The sequence below is a fragment of the Nannospalax galili genome, unplaced genomic scaffold (genome assembly GCF_000622305.1).
Source record: "Nannospalax galili isolate Female #2095 unplaced genomic scaffold, S.galili_v1.0 scaffold125, whole genome shotgun sequence".
Taxonomy (NCBI): Eukaryota; Metazoa; Chordata; class Mammalia; order Rodentia; family Spalacidae; genus Nannospalax; species Nannospalax galili.
In genome coordinates this window covers 2,488,209-2,512,453 of record NW_008354705.1, presented here as the reverse complement: position 1 = coordinate 2,512,453, position 24,245 = coordinate 2,488,209, and the positions used below count along the sequence as shown (strand labels likewise).

The window sequence follows — 24,245 nt, the reverse complement described above, 5'->3', positions numbered from 1 at the left end:
AAAGAAAGAAAGAGAGAAAGAAAGAAAGAAAGAAAGAAAGAAAGAAAGAAAGAAAGAGAGAGAGAGAGAAAGAAATAGCTGGTGGGAACTGAGGAGGTGGCTCAGTGGGTAAACTTACTGCACAAACATGAAGACTTGAGTTCAGAAACCCCCGCAATGAAAATCAGACAAAGCTGTATGCATCTGTATCCCAGCACTGGGAGGCACAGAAGGATTCCTATGGTTTGTTGGTCATTTCAGTCTAGCCAAATTGGTGAGCTCCGGGCTCAATGAGAGACCCTGTCTCAAAAAATAAAGTGGACAGTGATGAGGAACAAGACCCAATGTCGACCTTTGGCCTGTACATGCACATGGATATAAACACACACACACACACACACACACACACACACACACACACACACACATGCAGTCACAGAGGGTGATAGTTTCCTTTAAATAAATACTTTCATTCCAGATGTTTCCAGGAGCTGAAAGGAAATAACAGCATTAGCTTTTGAATCAGACAAATTTGAATTCTAACTCATCCCTGTTAATTCCTTTTGAGTGATTTTGTATGTTACCTCTCTTCACTGAGCTTCAATACACCAAACATTTGCAAGAAAGAGAAATAGTGCCTTCCCCACAAAGCCATCATGAGAATTAAACAGGATAATGCATGCGAAGTACTCTGATTGCCACATTATAAGCACTCGATAAATGTTAGCTGTTGTTCCTCTTTATGCCTCATTAAAGTTACACCGGCAGAAAACGTTAGAATTTGTTCCATGCATGGAGTAATTATATTGAACACAAGGATACTCCATATTGCCTATTCAACAATGGGGTATACAAAAAATATCCTGTATGGCAATGGTTACAGATTTTTTATCTCTGATGAGGATATGGCTCAATGAGTAGAGTACTCACTGAATAATCATGAGGACCTGAGTTCAGATCCCCCAAATAAAAATCAGACAAAGCTTTATGCATCTATAATCCTAGCACTGGGAGGCACAGACAGGTAGATCCCTATGGTTTGCTGGCCACCAGTCAACCAAGTCAGTGAGCTCCAGGCTAAATGAGAGACCCTGTCTCAAAAACTAAAGTAACTTTGAGAGTTGTACATGGTAGATTCTCAGTAAACCTTGAATAAATGATATTCGTGGGAAATTATAACATATAAATACTACATGCATGGCTAATTTTGGTTAAGCCATATAATGTTTTCCATTTTTCATAATAACACTTATGTTGTCTTATCAAATAAATATGCTTCACAAATATAATTTATATATTGATTAGCATTCTATAATGACTTGATATATAGTTTATTTAACTATTGTCATTATTCGGCTTTTAGTATGGGTAAAATTAGTTCATCTTTAAATATAAGGTATTTGTTACCATATCCAATGTATTCTTAGTTTGGGGTTGTAAACAACTTGAAAACATAATTATTGCTATTAAAAATAATTCTATGTTATCTCCTGCCATAGAAAAATGCATATTTACATAAGATATTGCTTGAAATTTCAAGAAGTTTATAAAATCCGTGAGGCCCAACTGTGATGCCCTGTCTCCAGGGCTTCAAGCCGATACCAGTGATATAAAATATGTAAGGGTGAGGCAGGACACAGACGTGCAAAGACCTTACCAGAACAACTGTGGAAAAGAAGAATCTCTAAAATACTGCTGACCACAGGGTATTTGAACATTTTCATAACATGACCTGATCCCACCTTGTTCTTACATTTGGCTGAGTCTGTGTTTTAGATTTTATATTAATGCTCTCTGTAACCTTCACTGAGTAACATTTACTGTAATATATCTTCATTATCCTTAGGAGTCTCGGCACAACCCCTACTCACTGTGAGGTCTGCATTTTGGAGACCTAGGACATTCCTGGAGCTCCTCCGGCTGTCACATCCTTCCCTGTGTATTTCTAATACATCATTTCTTTTTGGAAAACATACAGCATGACTCAGCATTGAGTACTGCAGTGCTAAAGGAAAGAAAGCAATACGTAATAATGCAAAAAATAAATTCAACACATTTAGCATGGAATACAGCGTGAAGAGTGATAAACATAAAAGGAAATATGCACAACATTGGGCCAGGTATATTATAATCCCAGAGTACAAGGCTTCAACTTGGCCTTTGCATCGTTCTAATGAATGAAGATGATAAACACAGTGATATACTTAATATGTAATTTCCAGTATGATGCTGATTCTACATGCCAATTTTGACAGTGTCTAAAGAATTCTGCTAGGGAGCCAATGAGAAGGTTCAGCAGGTAAAAGCACTTGCGGCCTAGACTGATTGATTGCCTAAGTTCAATTTCCCCCAGACCCATATACTGGAATGAGAAAACGAACACCTACAAATTGCCCTCTGACCTCCACACGCCCATTGTGACATGCAAACCCCCCCCACCCCGCTCCAGTAAATAAGTGTAATATAAATTTTTGAAAAAAGGAAATAATTCTAAGATCTCAAAATAGAGCAAAAAATGCTTTATATTTCTGGCTTTTCATTCTCATCTGTTTGCTTTTGAAATTAGAACAACAACCAAAGTGAATGCCAGGATAAGAGAGAGCACATACCTGTCTACACATTTCTGTGTGCGTGTATGTCTGAGTGCTTGAAGAGTTCTCAGTTACTATTGAGGTTCAAATAACACTGGAAAATGAAAAGTTGTCAAGCAAGTAGCTAAACAAGTCGTTTATATTAAAGCCTTTTATGTCCCCCTCTAGCTTCACCACCCTTCGCAAGGCTTCCGCTTTGGAACTGTCCGGGAAAGCAGTGCTGAAGATTATGTGAGGCAGAGCTTCCCAGAGATGCATGAATACATGAGAAGGTACAATGTACCGGCCACTCCGGATGGAGTGCAGCGTCTGAAGTGAGTGGCAACCTCTTGGACCCTAAATGTTCCCAACAAAAGAGAAAGCATTTGGCTTTGGACCTGGGCAAAAATTCCTACCATGCTTTTAGAATTAACTCCTACAGGAGCTGGGGAGATGGCTCAATCAGTAAAGTGTTTGCTGCTTATACGTAAGAACCTGAGTTGGATCTCCAGCACCTACATGAAAAGGAAATTACATACATGTTATCCTAGTTTTGGTGACGTGAGGGCAGGAGGACCACTGGGCCTTCTTGACCAGTCAGTCTGGCTAAATTAATGAAACCCAGGTTCAGCAAGAGACCCTGCTTAAAAAATAGGGTGGAGATTGATTAAGGAAGATATCTAGTGTTAACTTCTGGTCTCCACATGCATGCACACACATAAACACGTGCATGCATACATACATACACACACACACACACACACACACACACACACACAAGAAATCACTCAACAGTGTGAATCCAAGAGACGGTATGGGATGGTGTGCATGAAGAGCTACTTGGGTCATTAGTGGAGTGAATGGCTTGATATCACCAGAGTAAACAACAATACTGAGATAATCCAACATTCAGGGAATGTGACCAAAGGATAAATTGTCCCTAAGCAACCCTTTCCTTCATAGTGAATCTCTAAGCCAATAGAATGCCTTGTCTTGCCACAAGGAAATAATTTATCTTAGAGATTTCCTGTGGGAAGGAAATAGGACAGAAGGCAATGACTCCTATGCCTGTATCCTCCTCATCAGAATTTATGAGAAGCAATCAAAGGCAATCACACTGTCATGGCAGATTATCAGAGTCTGTAATTCAGTGAAACCAAATGCAAGGTAGTGTGGTCATGGGTCTACTGGTCTAGTCTGCCTGGGAGAAGGGAATGGAGGGCTTCCAGTGGGCACCCTTGCAGGAGGGGGACCTGTCCTCTTTCTCTCTTCCCTGATGGCATCAGCACAATAATTTGCATTCAACCCCCTAATGCCTACCTTGTCTAGCATCAGGAAACCAGTTTTTCCATCATGAGCTATTAGAATTGTCCCAGCGGACAGCAAGTCCTGCTTCCTCAACTTCTTTTTTTAAGAAGCAAAGGAAGTAAATAAAGAATTTCATGGCACATAAGAGCTTTGTGTCCCTCAAGAGCTCTAGTAATAGGCTCCTTAAACAATTTCATAGACTTTTAACTAGAGCTCGGAGAGGAACTTGTGTGCTCTTAGATTCACAAAGTTGTATACGGTGTTTAAGTACTATGAAATGACACTTAATTTTGCAAAAACATTAAAACATTAGACTCCCTCTCTGACACAGTTTAGAGCTCCATTGTCTCCTCAACGCTTTGCTGTTTTCTTTCCAGGCAATCATGATATGTGAGCGAGAATAAGATGTTAGGGAGAAGGCAATGGCTCCCAGCTAGCCAGCACTGGTTTACAAACAGGGTTTTGCTGACAGTGGCAGAACCACACTGCAGTTCCCAACAGCTCTGCTCCACTCAGTGGCTCTACCCAAGAAGGCCTTCATCTGTTGCCCAGTGTTGGCCACACCTTAGCCTGGAAAGAAGCAAACCTCAGAGGGCCAGACACAGTCAAACAAAGCTTGATGTTTTCCAAAGTTATATAATACCATGAGGCAGGACAAAAACCATGCTTCTGGAATCAATCAATGCTTCAAGCTAGTTCAGAAAACACAATGGAATAATAGGCCCTTGATGTTCGAAAAATAGTTCATGTCCCAGCAGCATCTGTTTCAGTTGGCGTCTGGGAGCTAGTCCAAAAGGCGCAATCTCGAACCCCATCACAAACCTACTGCATCAAAACCATCGGACCAACTAACTGCACTTTGTAGTTCAAAACCAAGAGTAGCAGTTAAGGACATCAGGGACTTGGGGCCTTAGGAAATAGTGGTTTCAAAAACCTGATTTAAACTTCAATTTTTTTTCTATTGTTACTGCAAATATTTATGTAATGTTGATGTTGCCTTGTAGCCCCACCAAAATGCATTCTGATGCTGTGAGAGCAAAACTTTCATTAGGGATATTTCTTTAGACTGGATTTCAATTTTATTGTACAGATTCCATTAAAGTACTCCTGGAAAATAATTCACGCTGCTCAGTCCTTTCAGGAACTTTTCCCTTCTATGTATCTTGGAAATGTTTTCATTTTAGTTGAAGTTAAACATCTTAAAACTGAGTTATTATAACTTTGGTACAATACCCCAATAATTAGCTAAATGCATTCAGAATTCTCTATTTCACTCCTGGAAGAATGAGAAAGGGATGCAGCAGCAATTGTTACCCAGAAGAGAAGTTGGCTGTTTGCTATGTAGCTGCATGAGCCCAGAGAAACTTATCAATTCCCGCCTGGTGATGAATCTTACAGGTGCCTGTGGATATTCTTCTCTTTTAGATTTTTAGTGAGCTGAAGCCATATTCTCCTCCGATTTAGAGGTGGCTTCTCTGTGTTGAATCTCAACAGCCTCATTCCTGTTTTTAAGAGAAGGACTGAGTCCACAAGATAAAGGAGTTGCCCTTCAGAGCTATTTGGACAACTCTGAGGGTATAAAAGCCTTCTGTTAATAGAAAAGAAAATCTTAGAGAAGGAAAAAGAGATGATGGAAGAAAGAGTGAAGGACAATAGAGGGGGGATATGATCAAACTATTAGATGAATGAAGATATCAGATGAGGTTGGTGACTCTTGTCTGTAATCCTGCTGCTCAGGAAGACTGTGAATTTGAAACTAGCAGGGGATATATAGTGAGGCCTTGTCAGCAAGAGAAAGAAAGAAAGACAAAGAAAGAAAGAAAGAAAGAAAGAAAGAAAGAAAGAAAGAAAGAAAGAAAGATAGATAGATAGATAGATGGAGGGCGGCTTACTTCACCTCAAATCTCCTATCAGTATCTGAAATATCATACATATTTGTCTTTGCTCTATTTAGTGGAATAGAATTTGTTATGGTTGTGATTATTATAATGGCTTGCTTTCACTGTTGTATATCATGACCTAGAGCATCAATGCTTACTGAAGAGTGTGTACATATGTGAAGAAAGAAAGAAATGAAGAATGAAAGAAAGGAAGGAAGGAAGGAAGGAGGAAGGAAGGAAGGAAGAGAGGAAGGAAGGAAGGAAGGAAGGAAGAAAGATCAGAACAAAGAAGAAAGGGAATGAGAGGGAGAGAGGGAGGAAGGGAGGGAAGGAAGGAAGGAGGAAGGAAGGAAGAGAGGAAGGAAGGAAGGAAGGAGGGAGGGAGGGAGGGAGGGAAGGAAGGAAGGAAGGAAGGAAGGAAGGAAGGAAGGAGGGAAGGAAGGAGAAGAAGGAAGGAAGGAAGGGTGTAAAGGAGGGAAGGGAGAAGGGAGAAACGAAGGAAGGAAATATTACAATGAAACCCATTATTCTATATAATTAATAAACACTAATAAAAAAGAAAGAAAAGTTTCCTTAGGTATGTATGTCCTACACACCTCTACAAAGGATTTGGGGTGGCCAAAATCAAAGAAGTCATCTAGCCAGCTCTCTTTCAAACTTTTCCTTCCCTGTAAGCGGAGCTCAGCCTTCCACTGGGCCATTTCTGTACTCATGTTCAAAACAAAAGAAGCTTCCCATGAAGGATGCCCTAGGTATCTGATGTCAGCTTAAGTCCATTGCCAACTCAGTAATGCAACCCTGGCACACCCAACTTAAATTTTGCTGGCTGACCTATGCCATGGGGAGAAACACAACTCTCTGGAGATAGCTTATTAATTAGGCCACTAAGACCAATTACATAAGCTTCTGCTTCTGTTTATTGAATGCCTTAAAGAGACCATGAATTCCTTCTCCCCACAAGTGCTAGATCTCTTCTCTTGTAAGCATCTGCTCTTTTTAAAATAGGGTCTCCCTGTATCCCGAGCTGGCCTGGAAGTTGCTATGTAGACCAGACTAGCCTCAATTTCACAGAGCTCCATCTGCCTCTCCCTCCCAAGTACTGGGATTAAAGGCCTGTACCACCATGCCCAGCAATATCTACTCTTAAATATGAAATTATAGTCAATTTCTGAAGAATAGAATAGAGATCATTAGAGAAAAAATAACTTTAAATATCTGACTCACAAGACCACTTACCTCCGACAATTAACTAATCATGCATCCTGGATTGAATGACTTCAACTCTCTGAGCCTCAAATATCCCCATTTGTTGTGTTGCCATCTTTATGTGTGATTAAGTGTGTGCACGACACAGACAGCAGGCTTAACACAAAGAAGTCACTTGGATAACACAAGAGAAAGTAACCTTCTCTATAAACCTTCCTAGTCAAATCAGAGTTTTATCCGGCTTTGATGTTGGAACTGGTTTTGAATGAAACTGGTAGATAAACCCATGGGAGGGACCTCAAACTCTCTTTTAAGAATGCTTGTTTTCCTGATAACTACTATAGGTCAATGAAATGCCCACAAACCTGAGTCAGCAGCTAGCAAGTTTGTGTTGCCCTTGGTATGGAAGTTCCTGTCTCCTAATCAAAAGCCAACTGTAGGTTTAGTGCTTCCCCATCCATTAATGAATCACTTTCATTCTTTTTCTCCTTGGTCTTAACTATAGGAATGATCCAGAGAAACTAGACGCCTTCATCATGGACAAAGCCCTTCTGGATTATGAAGTGTCAATAGATGCTGACTGCAAGCTTCTGACTGTGGGGAAACCGTTCGCCATCGAAGGTATTAGTCAGTCCCTCTTGATTTGCTTTTGCTCAGGACATACTCAGTTTGCTAACAGAGCAAGTCGTCAATGCCAAAGTCAGAGGCCGAGAGTGATTCATCTTCCCTTTTTTCATTTTCAACTTATGAGCACTAAGCGACTAAGTTGTTGAAGTTAGACATTTATTTTTCAAAAACTCAACAAACATTTATTTATGAAATTATTAGGGAAAAAAATAATAGTTTCCCAAATGATGCTGGTTCAAATATCAGAGAGTGATGGCCACGAGGATTCCAATTTTATTTTTAAAGTGAATTTGTGTTTCTGTTTTTGTTTCGTTTTGTTTTGTCACACTAGAGATCAAACCTTGGACCTTATACATCCTAGGCAAATGCTATACCATGGAGCTACACCCCAGCCTCTACTATGTATGAATGAATGGCCAATACTGTAATGAATGTGGCCTAAAAAACTAGAAAGATGGGGTTAAGGAGATGGCTCAGCGGTTAAGAGCACTGGCTGCTCTTGCAGAGGACCCAAGTTCAATTCCAAGCACCCACATGATGGCTAACAATCATCCATAACTCCAGTTCCAGGAGATCTGACGCCCTCTTTTGACCTCGGCAGCAATCACATGATACAAGTGCGCCTACCTACATGCAGGCAATACACTCATACACATAAAATTTTTAAATAAAAATTTTTAAAAATAAATAAATAAGGGGCTGGAGAAATGGCTTAGCAGTTAAGAACACTAGCTGTTCTTGCAGAAGACCAGGGTTCAAATCCCAGCATCCACATGGCAGCTAACACCATCCATAACACCAGTTCCAGGGGATCCAATGCCTTCTTCTATCCTCGATGGGCACTACACAGCACAGGTGCACATACATACATACAAGCATAACACTCATATAACACTCATATGCATAAAATAAAAATAAATTTAAGTATCTTTTAAATTAAAGATAAACAAAAATTTTTTAAAAACTAGAAAGACTATATGATTCCTTATTATGTGTCTATGTATATTCCAGACAAAGTGATCTATGTGTAATGTATATTTCCTGTCTGGTGATGAATCTTATAGGTGTCTGGGAATATCTTTCTCTTTTAGATTGTTGATGCTTCGGCCATATTCTCCTCTGAGTTTGGGCTTGAAACAATCCCATGTGGGAGTGGGTACCAATGTCCTATTTCCAGAAATTTGTACTTGCTGCGATTACGTATGTGAGAAGAGCCCCAATGTTGATATAATCCAATCTAATTCACTTTGTGCACAAAAAAGCCCAAAGCCATTATATCATATTTTCCAAACCAAATAATTAGATGAAACTACTGGGATTTAAACTGAAACACTGTATTCCCAAAATAACGTTCTAGTGGCTAGGGAGATCTAGTGGCTAGGGATTCAGCAGTTAAGAGCTCTGGCTGCTCTTGCAGAAGACCTGGGTTCAATTCCCAGTATCCACATGGCAACTAACAACCATCCGTAACTCCGGTTTCAACGGACTCGACACCCTCTTCTGAACTCCGTGGGCATTGTATGACATGGGTGCACTTACATACATGCAGGCAATGTACTCATACACATTTAAGAATAATAATAATAAAATATTTTTTATAAAAGAAGTGTTCTACAGTAGTTGGAAAATAGAAAAAAAAAAAAAACACTCACCTAATTCTAAGATTTAGTACCCCTTAGGACCTTAAACAAAATCTTGTTTGAGAACCTAGGATTGCTTTTTCCCACTGGCAGCAAGTTTTGCTTCTAACTAGATCAACACATCAATCAAATTTCATGACCAAAGAAGGATTGCTATGTCAGTATTTTCTCTCATTTTGAACAACAGTTGATATGTGGAGTGAATAGTTCAAACCAGCAAGTTTCACATCTCCCAAATCTCAGCTCCCCCTCCCTGACAGTACATGCTGACTCTCAAGACAGCCATGTATACTTGTCACAAAGCACTTTAGCTTAAAACAATCTCATGGGCATGCCCAAGTTCTATTTCAAGAAATCTTTGCTTGTTGTACGTTAAAGAGGGTATTGAGACTATTCAGATTCAAGTCTCACAACCATACTTGGTCTCTGTCTCTTCTAAACATATCAGTGGATTTTTTTTATTATTCTTTGTGTTTTGTAATGAATAAGAATATAACAGTTGATGCTGATTCTTCAAGCCTTCTCTTAGGAGCAGTCAGTCTCCTCTCCAGGAAAAATGACCTCCACCTCACTGGAGAGGAAACTCAGGATGGGAGATAGTTGGTAGTAGCATTGTAACTAAAGCATGGATATAGATGATACATAGATGATAGATAGATGATGATAGATAGATAGATAGATAGATAGATAGATAGATAGATAGATAGAGAGATAGACAGATAGATAGATGATAGATAGATGATAGATTGATAGATGATAGATAGGTAGATGATAGATTGATGATAGATAGATAGATAGATGATAGATTGACAGATAGATAGATGGATAGATTGATGATAGATAGATAGATAGATGATAGATAGATAGATAGATAGATAGATAGATAGATAGATAGACAGATGATAGAGATATATATTAATGTGTATGGAGAGAGCACTACAAAAACCAATATACTGTTTTAATGTAAAGATGGAAAAATCTAGTTTATGTGGCATCTGGGGATGCAGGAGGAGTGTTACATTTTCTGTCCAAAATGCTTGGAGTAATTTCTGTCCCTCCTACCATTAGTGACTGCTAATAATAAATCATTTGTTGAAGGCATAAGAATAAGGGGTTCTATTTTCCACCTTAGTTTCCAGGGGGCAACCCTAGCCTGTCAAAAGGCAGTGGTAAGATGGCTTGTTTGCCTCTGCTGGACCCAGTGCCAGATGCCACATAATTAACTCCCTGCTGTTTTCCTGTTTACATTTCCATCTGTGCTCCTGAGACTAAGTATCTTCTGGTTCCTATCATTCTAGATAGACACTGAGTTGTTCTCAAAATAAGCACAGAATGGCACATGGAAGAGCTCACCCTACAATACAGCAAAAGAACAAAGATTTGAGTAGAGATCATCACCACCTCTATTGGTTTCATCTCTGAAGGAATGAGATGTGTGATGGTTAATAATGATCACATCAACTTGACAAGATCTAGAATTGCCTAAGAGGCAGGCTTCTGGGCATGGGTGTGAGGGATTGTATAGATGAGGTTAGCCTCTGGGCACATCTGTGAGGAATTATCTCAATTTGGTTAACTGAGTTGAGAAGACCCACCCTAATATAGGCAGCACCATTCCACAGGTTGGGGTCTTAGACAGCCTGAAAAGGAAAAAGTTGGCTGAGCGTAAGAATCCATCTCCCTCTGTTTTGGCACTGCTGATGCAATGTGACCATCTGCAAGTTCCTACCATGATGACTCCCTCAACATTATAGACTGAACCCTCTAACTATAAACCAAAATAAACTCTTCCCTAGGTACCTCTCTTTTCTGGTATTTCACCTCAACAACAAGGAAAATAATGAATACAGGATGCAAATCAGAGAATTTATTTTAATAGCCCACACCAACAAGTTCACAACCTAAAAAACAAAAAGCACTAGTCAGCTTTCCATCTTTGTGACAGAATTTTTGAAACGTTTGTTTTGGCTCATGGATTTAGAGGTTTCAGCCCATGGTTGTTAAGCTCAGTTGTTCCCAGGCATATGTTGAGGCAAAACACTATGACAAGGAGAATGTGATAAAGCAAGGCTGCTCACTTCATGGTGACCAGGAAACAGAAAGCAAGAGAGGAAAGAGCCAGGTACAAAATATACCCTTAAGGGGCTGGAGAGATGGCTCTGCAGTTAAGAGCATTGACTATTCTTGCAAAAGACCCGAGTTCGAATCCCAGCACCCACATAGCCACTAACAACCATTTGTAACTCCCCTTCCAGGGGATCCACGCCCTCTTCTGACCTCTACAGGCACTTCACAATACAGGTGCACCTCCATGCATGTGGGCAATACCCTCATATAAAATAAAAATAATAAATAAAATATTGTAAAAACAAAACATACCCTTAAGAGCCCATGGTCAAGGGCTGGAAGGATGGTTCAGTGGTTATGAGCAATGACTATTCTTGCAGAAGACCTGAATTCAAATACCAGCAACCACATGGTGACCAACAACCATTCAGCTTGACTCCAGTTTCAGGCTATCTGATGCCCTCTTCTGTCCTCTGCAGGCATTGCAGGACATGGGGGGTGCACTTGCATACATGCACACAATACATGCATACACATAAAATAAAAATTAATCAAAAGAGAGAGAGAGAGAGAGAGAGCACATGGTTAATGACATGCCTCATCCAACAGCAGAACAGACCCAGCCTCCTAAAGTTTCCACTCTCACATAATAGTATGTTAAGCTATGAGACCATAAATGGATTATCCATTCATGAGGTCAGAGCCTTCGTGCCCCAATCACCTCCAGAATGCCCTCCCTCTGAACAAGGCTGCTTTGGGGACCAAGTCTTCAACATATAATCTGTCAGGGAACATTTAAGATGCAAACTACGAAGTAGAACTTAGAAAATACAAAGGAATTCTATTTATAAGTTACACACAAAAGGGGAAAATGACCAATAAAGACATGTAAAGGAGCTGGTGCCTGCCTAGAAGGCCTTGAGTTCAATCCCAAGCATTGCAAAAAAGAAAAAATATCCTAGTAAATTTTGAATGCTGGTTTGCTGCTGTTGATGTTGTTGTTTTGGTTTTTTGAGATTAGAATCTCATATAGCCTAGGGTAGCTTCAAACTCTGTATGTAGGTAAGGTGGTCTGGAGCTCCTGAGGGTTGGGATTACAGGCGTGCATCACAATGCCTGGCTTTGAATGCTGGTTTGTTTTTTTTTTTAATGTCGATCTCAAGGATTTCTTAAGGGAAAAAAAATTACCATCTCTTACTTTCATTTTTAATTAAATTTTTTAAATATGTTTTTCTTTAACAAGTAGAGTTTTTAAATTTATAAATATGTGAGATTATTATTAAATCAGATTGCATATGTATAAAGTATCATTAAAGTGGCTCCTGACTAGTAATTTCCCATTTAACACATAGGAGCATTGCAGATGCCTATCCAAATCCCTCCATAGGCTCTGGAGAAATGCTAGGCATGTAGTAATTGTGTGATAAATGATAAAGTACCAATTATGTAACTCATCAGTTTAAATTTGAAGTACCAAGTTCACTTATTAATGTAGTAAATCAAATGCATACCGAGTTTGCACATATTTCCCAAGTATTTAAATAACTTCAAGAGCTTAGGGGAAAACAGAGTTTATTGACTCCTCATGCTGAATATACATTCACTCAACATAATATTGATAGCACACTAACTCAGTGTGTGCACTGCTATCTTTTGACTGTTCCAGCCACCCAAAATTCATGTGTTGAAACCTAACTCTCACTGTGATGATACTAGGGAAATGATTACATAGATTGTGAGGATTCTACTTAAAAATAATAATAATAATAAGATTGGTGCAGGAGAGATGGCTCAGTAGTTAAGAGCACTTGTTGCTCTTTCAGAGGACCCAGGTTTGCGTCCCAGCACCCCTTGGTAGCTCACAACCATCTATAATTGCAGTTTCAGGGACTCTGACGCTCTCCGCAGGAACTGCTTGCATGTGGTGCCCTTACATACATTCAGGCAAAACAGTCATACATATAAAACTACAAATACATTAAAAAGTTTCAAAAAAGATTAGCACCCTACAAAATAAGCTATGGAAGTTCCTTCATCCTTTTTACCACATGAGGACATGGCTGGAAACCATCCATGAACCAGAAAGCAGACGTTGAATCTAGTGACACCTTGACCCTGAACTTTCTAGCCTCAAGACTATGAGAAATAAATGTCTGTTCTTTACGCTACCTAATAATTGGAATTTTGTTACAACAGCCCAAGAACAAGCCAAGATAACTACTAAATAGTCCCCCAACTTCACCATTCATTTAAGTTTCAAAAGTAAATACAAGGTCAGTGAGACAGTGGCTATCTACCCTGAGTCTGAAACCCTTTCAAAAGTCAGCCTTCATTGCTACAATAAAGGGTAAGAGCTGTGGACTGTTGTCCTCTGGACATGGCACAGCTGTTGTATAGATGAACTCATAGCAGCTGTGGTTACCAACACAAGATCAAGTCAGTCAGCATTCCAGTTTGGATGGGAGAAGGACCCCAAGCCCCATCCACAGCTGAAGAGCTGTTGGCAGTTGATGACTAAGGAGGGAAAGTCACTTTTGTCTGAGGGTGTGGCCACTAGTAGGTGCATGCCCCATAACCATGCATATACAGGCACACTAATCCTACTCAGTGGGTTATTTTAAAAAAAAAAAGGGGGGGGTGGGGGTTGGAGTGAGGACTGAGCAGTTAAGAATACTGGATGCTCTTGCAGAGGACCCACATGGCAACTAACAACCATCCATAACTCCAGTTCCAGGGGATCCAATGCCCTCTTCTGGTCTCCGTGGGCATTACATTCATAGGTCCAATTTAATATATGCAGGCAACACACACATAAAAATAAATCAATAAAAAATATTTTAAAGGACATGAGGTTAGAAGACAGATGTGTTGGGGAGGCCCAGAGGATTTGGAGGGAGAACTGGGGAGTGGATATGATCATGATACATTGTGTACATGTATGAAATTTTCAAAGAATAACAAATTGATTTTTAAAACATCTATTACCAGTTTAAGGCCATATGGAAAGTGTTTGATCAAATTAAATGCTGTCTGTGCATCAGAGGCACAGAGACATACCGCATTGAGAATAAAAAGGAAAGTTTTAAGATAAATGAATGCATGTCCCAGATTTATGCATTGGAGTTAGCAACAATAAAGGTCAAGCCAGGAGAAAGACTAATGTAACTGCACAGTAATGATTCACGTCCTTTCAGCCAAAGACCTGTGCCTATTTCTGAACTGTTCTTTCACTGGTTTTCCAATAATTATTTAATACAGTATTTAGAGCACTACCTCTAGAGTCTGGTATTTGGGTAAAATAGAATTGCTGCCACTAACTGGCGAGCATCGTCCTCTGTTCTTCCAGTTCCTCATCTGCTTGGTGAGGATATGAAATGAACGTCTAGCACTGAGTTGTCTTGAAAGTTACATAAAATAGTACATGTGAAGCATGTGGAAACATGCCTAGTATATAGGAAGTTCTCAATAAATTATTAACAGTCAGTATATTCATTAATAAGTTGAGAACAGTGTATGACAAAACTTCTCCCAAGATAGCCTTCATAGATCTCAGCTTCTTCAAGACACTTCCTTGCCCCCCCCCCCCCCCAACTTGATGTGCTGGAGGTGAGGGAAACACATTTTTCAAGACCGCTTTCCAACTGGGAGTATTGCAGTGTGTCTGCACCAATTGTTTCAGAGTAGCCAAGCATGGTGTTCCCAGGTCAGACTGCAAAACCAAATGACTGTTCCTGGGGCATTTTTTAATTTTTATTTTATGTGTATGAGTGTATTGCCTGCATGTATGTAAATGCACCTGTACCATGCAAAGCCCACCGAGTTTAGAAGAGGGCTTCAGATTCCCCTGAAACTGGAGTTATGTATGGATGATTGTTATCTGCCATGTGGGTGCTGGGAATCGAACCCAGGTCCTCTGCAAGAGCAGTCAGTGCATTTAACTGCTGAACCAACTCTCCAGCCCCACCTGGGGCTTTAGTTTTAAAATACTATCGGAGCTCTTATTTTCAAAACATCTATTTTCAAATCATATATTGGGAAGATTCTTTTTAGTCTATGAATTTCTAACCACACAATTTGCTAGTCAAAATTTATTTCAGCTACTCTTAGCTGAGTTAAGCTGATTTAGCCATGGTGGAAAGATCAGGATTCCATTCTGAAAATTGTTCTCTTGGGCTATTAAGCTGTATCCAATTTCCAGGGTGCCTGATGCCTTCATCTTTAGGGTTGAAGGATTCCATTTTGCTTCATCCATCAACCACAAAATAGTCAAGCCTGTCTTTACTGCAAAGCCCTGTATCTAATGATAATTTAGGAAACTCAGATTAAGTTGTGTCAGCAATTTAAAAATATGAATTCTTTGACCAATGAACACAATCAAATTTGAAAAGCAACTGATAAAACAAAAAGAAAGAAATAAAGTTTTCAAGGGTTTATCATTTTATGTTTCTAAATAAAATGGATTTTTTTATCTTTTAGCAAATATCTGCTCTCATGAACACATTTTTCTTATTCGCCTCATTCTCATGAACACAGAGGTTGCTTTAGTTAGTAATTATTATTAATGCTAGAAATCATTAAAACATCAATATCTAATATATGTATTAAAATAAAAATTTTAAAAGGATATCAATCTACCTTTTGCTGTCCATTGCAAATCAATCCAGGCATGATAGAGTAGAGTTGATTTAATATTCATTATTTCCCAGGCAGCTATTTTTTATAAATGTCTGTGTAACTTCAAAGTAGCTTTCCCTTAGGAAATCTTAATGCTTTTGTTATACTGCCAAAATTCTACTCTTAGAAAATATAGATTTATTGTAATTAGTAATTTCAAATTTTTCAGACTTTCTTATTACATAGTTCGGTCTCCTCTGCTAAAAAAGTCACTATCAAAAATCAGTCTACAACGCCTCTCACTTCCTTTCAGTCATTAGCAATTAACTCATTTCTTCTGTACTCCTGTAGAATGTTCTACGCCCTTCTCATTGTGTCTTAATTGTTATATGTTACCTGTATTGGATTTATGTAGGCCTCACTTACCAAGAAAACTCATGCAACCTTCCATAGCTACTAATGTACATGGCATCTCCACATGCTGCCATTAAGCCTCGTATCTATACCTGGACTCCTCCATTAGCACTTCACTGAGAGCGTGGCACAGAATAAGCATTACACACATTGTAGGACTTATAAGTAGATGAATAGGAGTGAAATTGGTGCTTCAAATAAAAATGAAAATTATTCTGTCATTATTACACTAATGTGAGTTGGAACTATTAGCTTCAAAAGGATTTTTAGGAAGAACTGTGTAATTAATGAGGGCCCTTGCTAGTGAATTTTCTGACCTACAGTCATTTCAAGCTAGGGCTATTTTTTAAATATTTTTTAATTTATTATTTCTATTTTTATATGTATGTTTTGCCTACATACATATAAGTACACCACATGCATGCAATGCACCACAAAAACCAGAAGAGGGCGTTGGTTCCCCTGGAACTGGAGCCACAGACAGTGGCTAGCCACCATGTGGGTACTGGGAATCAAACACAGGTCCTCTGGAAGAATCAAGTGTTCTGAACTGCTGAGTCATCTCTAAAGCCCCAGCTAAAGCTATTCTTATATTCTCTACAGAACTTATTGAAAATTCTATAAACAAAATCTACCCATGAACAGCATTTTGTTGTTGTTGTTGTCTGATGAAAACCAAAACATACTTTTGAAGACTGGTTCTTTTTGAAAATGTACTGATTTTACTTTACGTAGGTATCTCTTTGTGTATGCCGCATGTTTGGGGGTGCCCACAGAGACTAGAAGAAGGTGTCAGATCCCTTGTAGTTGTAATTACCTATGGTCGTGAGCCACCCAACATGGATGATGGGAACAAACTCAGGTCCTCTGGAAGAGCAGCAAGTGCTCTTAACTGCTGAGCCACCTCTCCAGCCCCAAGACTAGTTTCTTAGTGAACTAATTACCTGATCTGGGAGGATGATATCCACATTGTTATAGAGATTACGCCTTTACTGAATTGGAGGAAATTGGTCAAGTATTCCCTTGACTTATATTGGATGTAATAGGAGCCATGATTTTTAAAACCAAACAGACCTACTTTCAAACGCTAACCTTGAGAGCTACTAACTGTGATGTTGGCAGTTTGCTCTTTTTAGGTAATACATAGTCTGCCATTGTTCCATAGAGGTCTACATGAAGAATATGTCAGCACACAAAAGACTCAGAATGTCCTAGACTTTCTTCTTTTTATTTTAATCGTTTGATATTTGATTTTTATTGACTGTAATTTAGAACTCTAAAATAACAATTTTTTCAAATCTAATTTGTTTGGCGTACTAATGCATTTCTTTGTATAACAAAAAGATAATAGACAATTAGAATAAGTTGAAAATTTTAAATTTTAAAATGGATTTGATGATTATTACGTCTTTAGGTACAAAATTCTAGACCAGTTTCTTTGGAAGACCTTGTCATTTCTGTGAAGACACTTTCCTTAGTGAATCGCTTAGGTTTAGTAATCATTTAGTAATCATAAACAGAAGGAAAAATGTTGATTCTTTTCTTCCTTTAATAAAAGCCCCATATAGCAAACAACTTCCTAAAAGGCCCCATTTTATTTTTAATGGAATATATTATACTTAATAATCTTTCATAAAATCATGGGTATTTGTGTATAGTTTTAAATCACTAAATACCTTATTTTTCTTTTTTTAACAATTTTAAATTTTTATTTATTTATTTTTATTTTGTGTTTATTTTGTATGTACAAGTATTTTATGTGTATGAGTCTTCTGTGTATATGTATGTAAGTTCATGTATGTTAAGTACACCTGTGCATGCAATTCCCAAGGAGGCCAGAAGAGGGTATTATAACCCTTGAAACTGGAGTTACTCACAATGAGCCTCCATGCAGGTGCTGGAAACTGAACCTGGGTCCTCTACAAGAGCAGCTAGTGCTCTTAACTGCTAAGTATCTCTCCAACCCCTAGACTTTCTTATTAGAATCCCAGAGTGATTTAACTGAACTGTGTTCCACAGTCTAGCACACAGTTTTGATCTAATGCATAATCTAATACGGTGGGATAAAATATGTTAATATTTAAGAGCAGTGCTTGAGAACAGTATAGAAGGCCCTTGATAAGTATTAGAAGCTGTTGCTGTTGAAAACTATTGCTTCAGTGGGGAAAATGCATTAATATTCAGCAAACCTGACCCAACCTAATTGTCCTGATGTATCAACCCATTTCTACCACACAGTTTCAAATCTTCCCCACTATGTTCCCACTGTTTCTTCTCCCTCATTGCCTGTTGCAATTATAATGAAATAACCTTCATGCAGTATATTGTTTTAATATGTTTCCTCACTACCATGTACAGACTTAGCACAGTACCTGTTTACTCAGTATTTACTGGATGAATGAATGAATATATGGATGCATGTGAGTCAGTGGATTGTTAAATATTGAATAAATGTTTGTGAAACTGAATTATCAACTGAATTATCAGTACCATTCATTATATTTCTTTTTTTTTTTTTTTTCTTTTTGTCTTTTTGAGACTTTTTGAGACAGGGTCTCTCTGTAGCCCCAGCTGGCTTGGAACTCCCTATGTTACCAGGCTGACCTTGAATTCAGACATTCGCCTGCCTCTGCCTCCCAAGGGCTGGGATTAAAGGCATGCACCACCATGCCCAGCATATTTCTATTTTTTAATTGTTTTTTAATTTATGTGTATGACTGTACTCTCTGCATGTAAGTGCACCTGCGTTGTGTAGTGCCCGTGGAAGTCAGAAGAAGGCATCAGAAGCCCTGGAAATAGAGTTATAGATGGTTGTTAGCCACCATGTAGGTGCTGGGAATTGAACCCAGGTTCTCTGCAAGAGCAGTCTGTGCTCTTAAATGCTGAGTCATCTCTCCAGCCCCTCATAATGCTTTTAAAGAAAATAAAAATCTTCCTTAGAAAAGGTATCCATGGGCTCCCTCTTGCAGAGGACCTGGGTTCAGTTTCCAACACCCACATCAGGTGATTCACAATCAACTGTAACTCCAGATCTAGGGTATCTGGCACTGCACCCTCTGACCTCCATAGGCAACTGCACTCACACACATATGCATGAATACACATACATATGTAGATACATACACACACACACATAAATACATCTATATACATACACATATATGTATAAATGTGCAGACACTCACATGTACACATAAAATATAAATAAATCCCTTAAAAAAGAAAAGTACCCACTGTACAAAGTGCTAATTAATGGTAACATCAGCAAAAGAACAGGCTAGCCATCCAAATTCTATTATTGTCAGTCTTGCCTTTCAAATCAAAACCAGCAGCACCAGAGCAGGCACCAGAGCAGCTATTTAAATGGAAACTCCAGTTACACTTTAGACATTGTCCTCCTTTGCTTGACTATGTTGTTAAGAAACAAACAAAATTCTCACAAAAACCTCACGATTCTTTAAAAGTCAAAAAGCTGTTGGTACTACTGATTTCTATTCCATATCACGAACCTCATTTTTTAAGGGGGTTTATGTATCTGCATTTAAAAAGGAACAAAAACTAATATCTTTGGATTGAGTTGTAAGGTGGGATAATTAAGAGCAGGTATTTGTCTCATTACATGTCTTTGGGTCTTTGACAGTCTTTTAATCTTTATCTATGAAAGAGGAACTGACTGCATTTTTAATATATCTTTCTCAATCACCTTGAAGACAAATAGTAAAATGGTTTTTTTTCTTTTTGACAGCGGTATCCAATAGCTGAAAACAAGATGTGGTTAATTAGCCTTTTTCACATAGTTTGTCTAAGAGATTAACAGTGCAGTAACAGCTTAGAAAGCAAGTGGAGCCACACAGTATAAGAATACAGACTCGACGCTGGTTAATAAAACTCAGAAAATTATATTCATCTTTTTTTCTCTAACCCTTCCCCTGTCTCTTATCTCCTGCATAATGGCAATCTTATCCTGCATTTTTTTTCCTAAATGTAGTTTCATTGCATTCATATGTATTTCTAAAAATATATTATTTTGTTGTGGATTTTTTACATGGTACATTCAGGCTGCAAGGATTTGAGGGACTGATATTTTCCCCTCAACAGTGTATTGCTAAGAGTTATCTATACCATTCTATTTCTAACTCATATATTGGTTATGCATTACTCCAATCATATACATAATCCACAATTCATTTACCCATGCCTTTATCAAAGAATATATGGGTTTTCCAAGTTTTGATGCTATGAACAGTGCTTCCAACGGTGTTCATGACCATATCCTCTGGTGTGCTAGTGGGGGAGTTCTTTGGAAGTGTTCTTAGGGGCAGAACTTCTAGTCTTAATGTAACTTTTCAACTCTACAGAGTGATGCCAAATTGTTTTCCAAAGTTGTTTCCATTTGCATTCCAACAAGTTACCATCTAAGTTATAAACGATCTTACTCTTAGTCTCCACATTTTTGCCAACACTGTTACTGTCACTTTTTTGACAAATGAGGTTAATTATTGTAAGTCCTTGTGGTTATTTTACGTCTATAAATTGTTACATGTTCACGTGGTATTATGATTTGAATACAAAATGTGCCCCATAAACTCATGTGATAAGGTTGGGGGATATCCCTTGATGGATTGACAGTATGATGGTATTATTGGGAGGTGATGAAAAGGGGGAGGTGGTTCCTAGTTGAAAGAAGTAAGTCACAAGGTGCTGGTGTCTGCCTGGGTATATTTTGCCCTGGACCCTTCCTATACATGTGTCCTTCTCTCTGTTTGCTTCTGTTTCTTCCCCACTGTGATGGACCAAACCTCTGAAACTATGAGCTAAAATAAATAATTCCTCCCTCACTTACTCTCTCTAGAAATGCCCTCATAAACATGTGCAGTGGTGTACTTTACTAGTCTCCTAGGCACTTCTCACTCCAACAAGCATACAGTCAAGATTAACCATCACACATAGTACTATTAAAAAATAAACCAAAAAAGTAAGATAGTGTTCTGTATCAACTCAACAAAAATAACAAAACTCTCATAAGCCAAAGAATATGAGTAATCCAGAAGATGGATTATGGGAAAGGGGGCTAAGGAATCCCAGACCTAGTAAAAAGCTCAATGTTTACTTCTAAGAAACATCTTGAAGGAAAGGACAGAAGACCTTCAAATGTTTTGCTGACACACTATGTACATCCCTCCACACTTCATCGCATCTACTCAGAGATGCATCTGGCCTACGGGTAATCATCACTAAGAACACTTTTGAGTCATCTGAAGGACATGTAGTGCACGCACCATGCCCTTGTTATCAGATCTTATGGCGGTATCACACAAGTACAGATATAACCCCTCAGGAACAGTATGAAAACTCATGTGGGATTATATTTTCTCCTAGGATATGGCATTGGTCTCCCTCCCAACTCTCCACTGACCTCCAACATATCTGAGCTCATCAGTCAGTACAAGTCACATGGGTTTATGGATGTGCTGCACGACAAGTGGTACAAAGTTGTTCCCTGTGGCAAGAGAAGCTTCGCTGTCACCGAGGTATGCAAAGACTACTGATTAGTTGATGCTTTGTATGATTTCTCATTGGAAACTATAAGGATATGCTGTTAATTGTGCCTCCTGATCAATAATTTACCAGATGGTCCATGATATTTAGATAACCTGAATTTACTTGAAGAGCATCCATTAGACAAACAGTGAAGCATGTTTGTCTAAGATTTAAAAGTGATGCTGTTTTAATATGTAAAAATATCTAAATTTATTTTCTACAAACTTCCATGAGAAATCAGTAAGCACAGAAGAAATGCTTATAAACTATAACAATAGTATCCAGGACCAACACGAACAATGTTTGCTTTAACCATCAATTGCTGGTCCTGATGTGGACTTCACAACATGCTTTACAATCTAATTCAAATAAGTCCTTTGTTGGTTTGAAATCTTGGCATTCTTTAACAGTAATTGTTAGATTAGAGAATAATAGCTTTTCAAAACAGCAAACAACCAATGCTCCTTTTATAGCTGGGAAGCTAAAACTCAGAGATACTAAATAATTGGTGGGCTAAGGCATACAAATGGGAAAAATCTGCTTCTTTCTGTTGAAATACTATGTCTTTACACTGTGATTAGAGAGCAATCCACAAAATAAGACACAATTAGAATGATTAAAATAGGAGACTGAGAGTGTAACCAGGTCGTGGGCCCAAATACTTAAAAAGAGAGCCAAATAAACTAGCACAAGGCCATCTGACATTTAAAAAGACAAAAAAAAGTCCACTTAGATAAAAACATTTAGCCAATAATTGCTCCAAATGCCTCTATTTGGCAAGAATTCCCAGCAGAGCAGATCGCCTTCTTTTGAATTTCCCACAGGCATCTCAAATTTCTCTTGTCAGAAACCAAAGCCTTAATGTTCTGTCCTTGCTCACCTTCCCTTCTGGGCTTTGCATGTTGGTGATGTGCCGCGTGCACCTAGTCACTCATTTTACAGACTGAAAGGATGATTACTGCCTCTCATGCCCCCTTTTACAACCATCAACAAGTCATAACTTCTATAAAATCAATCTCAAATACACCCATCTATTGTCATCTCCAGTGTCATCGCTCTATCCAAGCTGTCATCTCTCACGTGGCTTATTATAAAGGCCTGTTAACTGGTCCGTTCACACTCCCGCCTTCCTCCAGTTGTTTTCCACTTGGCGGTTCATTCTTCTGCTAGAAGCCTGTACTAGACAGCCATGTCCACTGGGAAAAAATCTGAAATGTTGGCATGCCCCATGGGATCTGCTGCTGCTCACCTCTCAGCCCTCTCTCATGCCTCTTTCTGATCCATTGCAGCAACACCACAGTGCGCATTTTACAAGAAAGATAAGCCAATGGCTTCCCTGCCTTGGAGTCCCTAAATATTCTATTACTTCTTCCCCCTCAAATGTTCTCCCCCTGACATTTGCTCAGATAATGCCTTCATAGAATAAAATCCTAGCTAAGAGACCAGGCATGTAGTTCCGTGGAAGAGCACTAGCCTAGCATGTACAAGGCCTTGGGTTTGATCCTAATCCTACAAAATGTCAGCAGGATAATAAACTCATAGCTAACATCTTTTTTTTCAAATCCCAATAGATGCTTATCAATATAAATCATACCTCCCTTTAAATTTCATATCATTTAATAGCACTTGGTCATAATATACATTTCACTATTTTAAACATATAATCAAACTATTTTCAATGCATCTCCTCTTCATTAGACTATAAGAGTTCTATGGGCAAAGACTTTGCTACATTTCAATGCTTCCAAATATAGTAGGCACTCAAGAAGTTGAGTAAGTAGGTCAGATAGACTGAACAACATGCATGAGAAGAAATCAGGGACCAAAGGTAAGAAGATAAAGTAGGAGAAGATAAAGTAAGAGGGATGCTGGTAGTGTCCTAGATTGAATAGCACTACCCCAAATCCATGTCTGCTCAGAACTTAAGAATGTGACCATATTTGGAAATACTGCCTTTGAAAAGGTAATTAAGAGGAGGCAAAACTGGACCCTAACCGAAATCTATGACTGGTATCCTAAGGAGCTGGTCGGGGAGGCTCAGAGGGAAGAAGTCCATATGGTGACAGACCCTGAGGCTGGGGTATGCAGCCACAAACCAATGACTAAGGATTGCCAGCTACCACAAGAACCTAGCAGAAAAGCATGAGAGAATCTCTTTCTCACAACCTTATGTGGAGGCAACCTGCTGACACTTGCATTTCAGAGTTTTGGCTCCCTGAACTATCAGAGAATGCATTTCTGTTGCTTTAAGCCACCAGCTTGTGTTCATCTTTACAGAAGCCCTGAAACACTAATACAAGTAGTTGATAGATGGTACATGAAAGAGAAAAGGAAAAGGGGATAGATGATGATAGATAGATGATAGATAGATAGATAGATAGATAGATAGATAGATAGAT

The 24,245-nt window shown here is 38.8% G+C and overlaps 1 protein-coding gene across 1 annotated transcript in view; it reads left to right on the top strand.

Annotated features, from left to right (window-relative positions):
- Grin3a (glutamate ionotropic receptor NMDA type subunit 3A) overlaps positions 1–24,245 on the top strand; it is a 200,270-nt gene that overhangs the window by 118,550 nt on the left and 57,475 nt on the right. Inside the window, exons 4-6 of the mRNA XM_008851922.2 lie at positions 2,739–2,884; positions 7,449–7,564; positions 21,685–21,836. Of these exons, the coding sequence (XP_008850144.1) occupies positions 2,739–2,884; positions 7,449–7,564; positions 21,685–21,836 (414 nt within the window). The remainder of the gene's footprint in view (positions 1–2,738; positions 2,885–7,448; positions 7,565–21,684; positions 21,837–24,245) is intronic.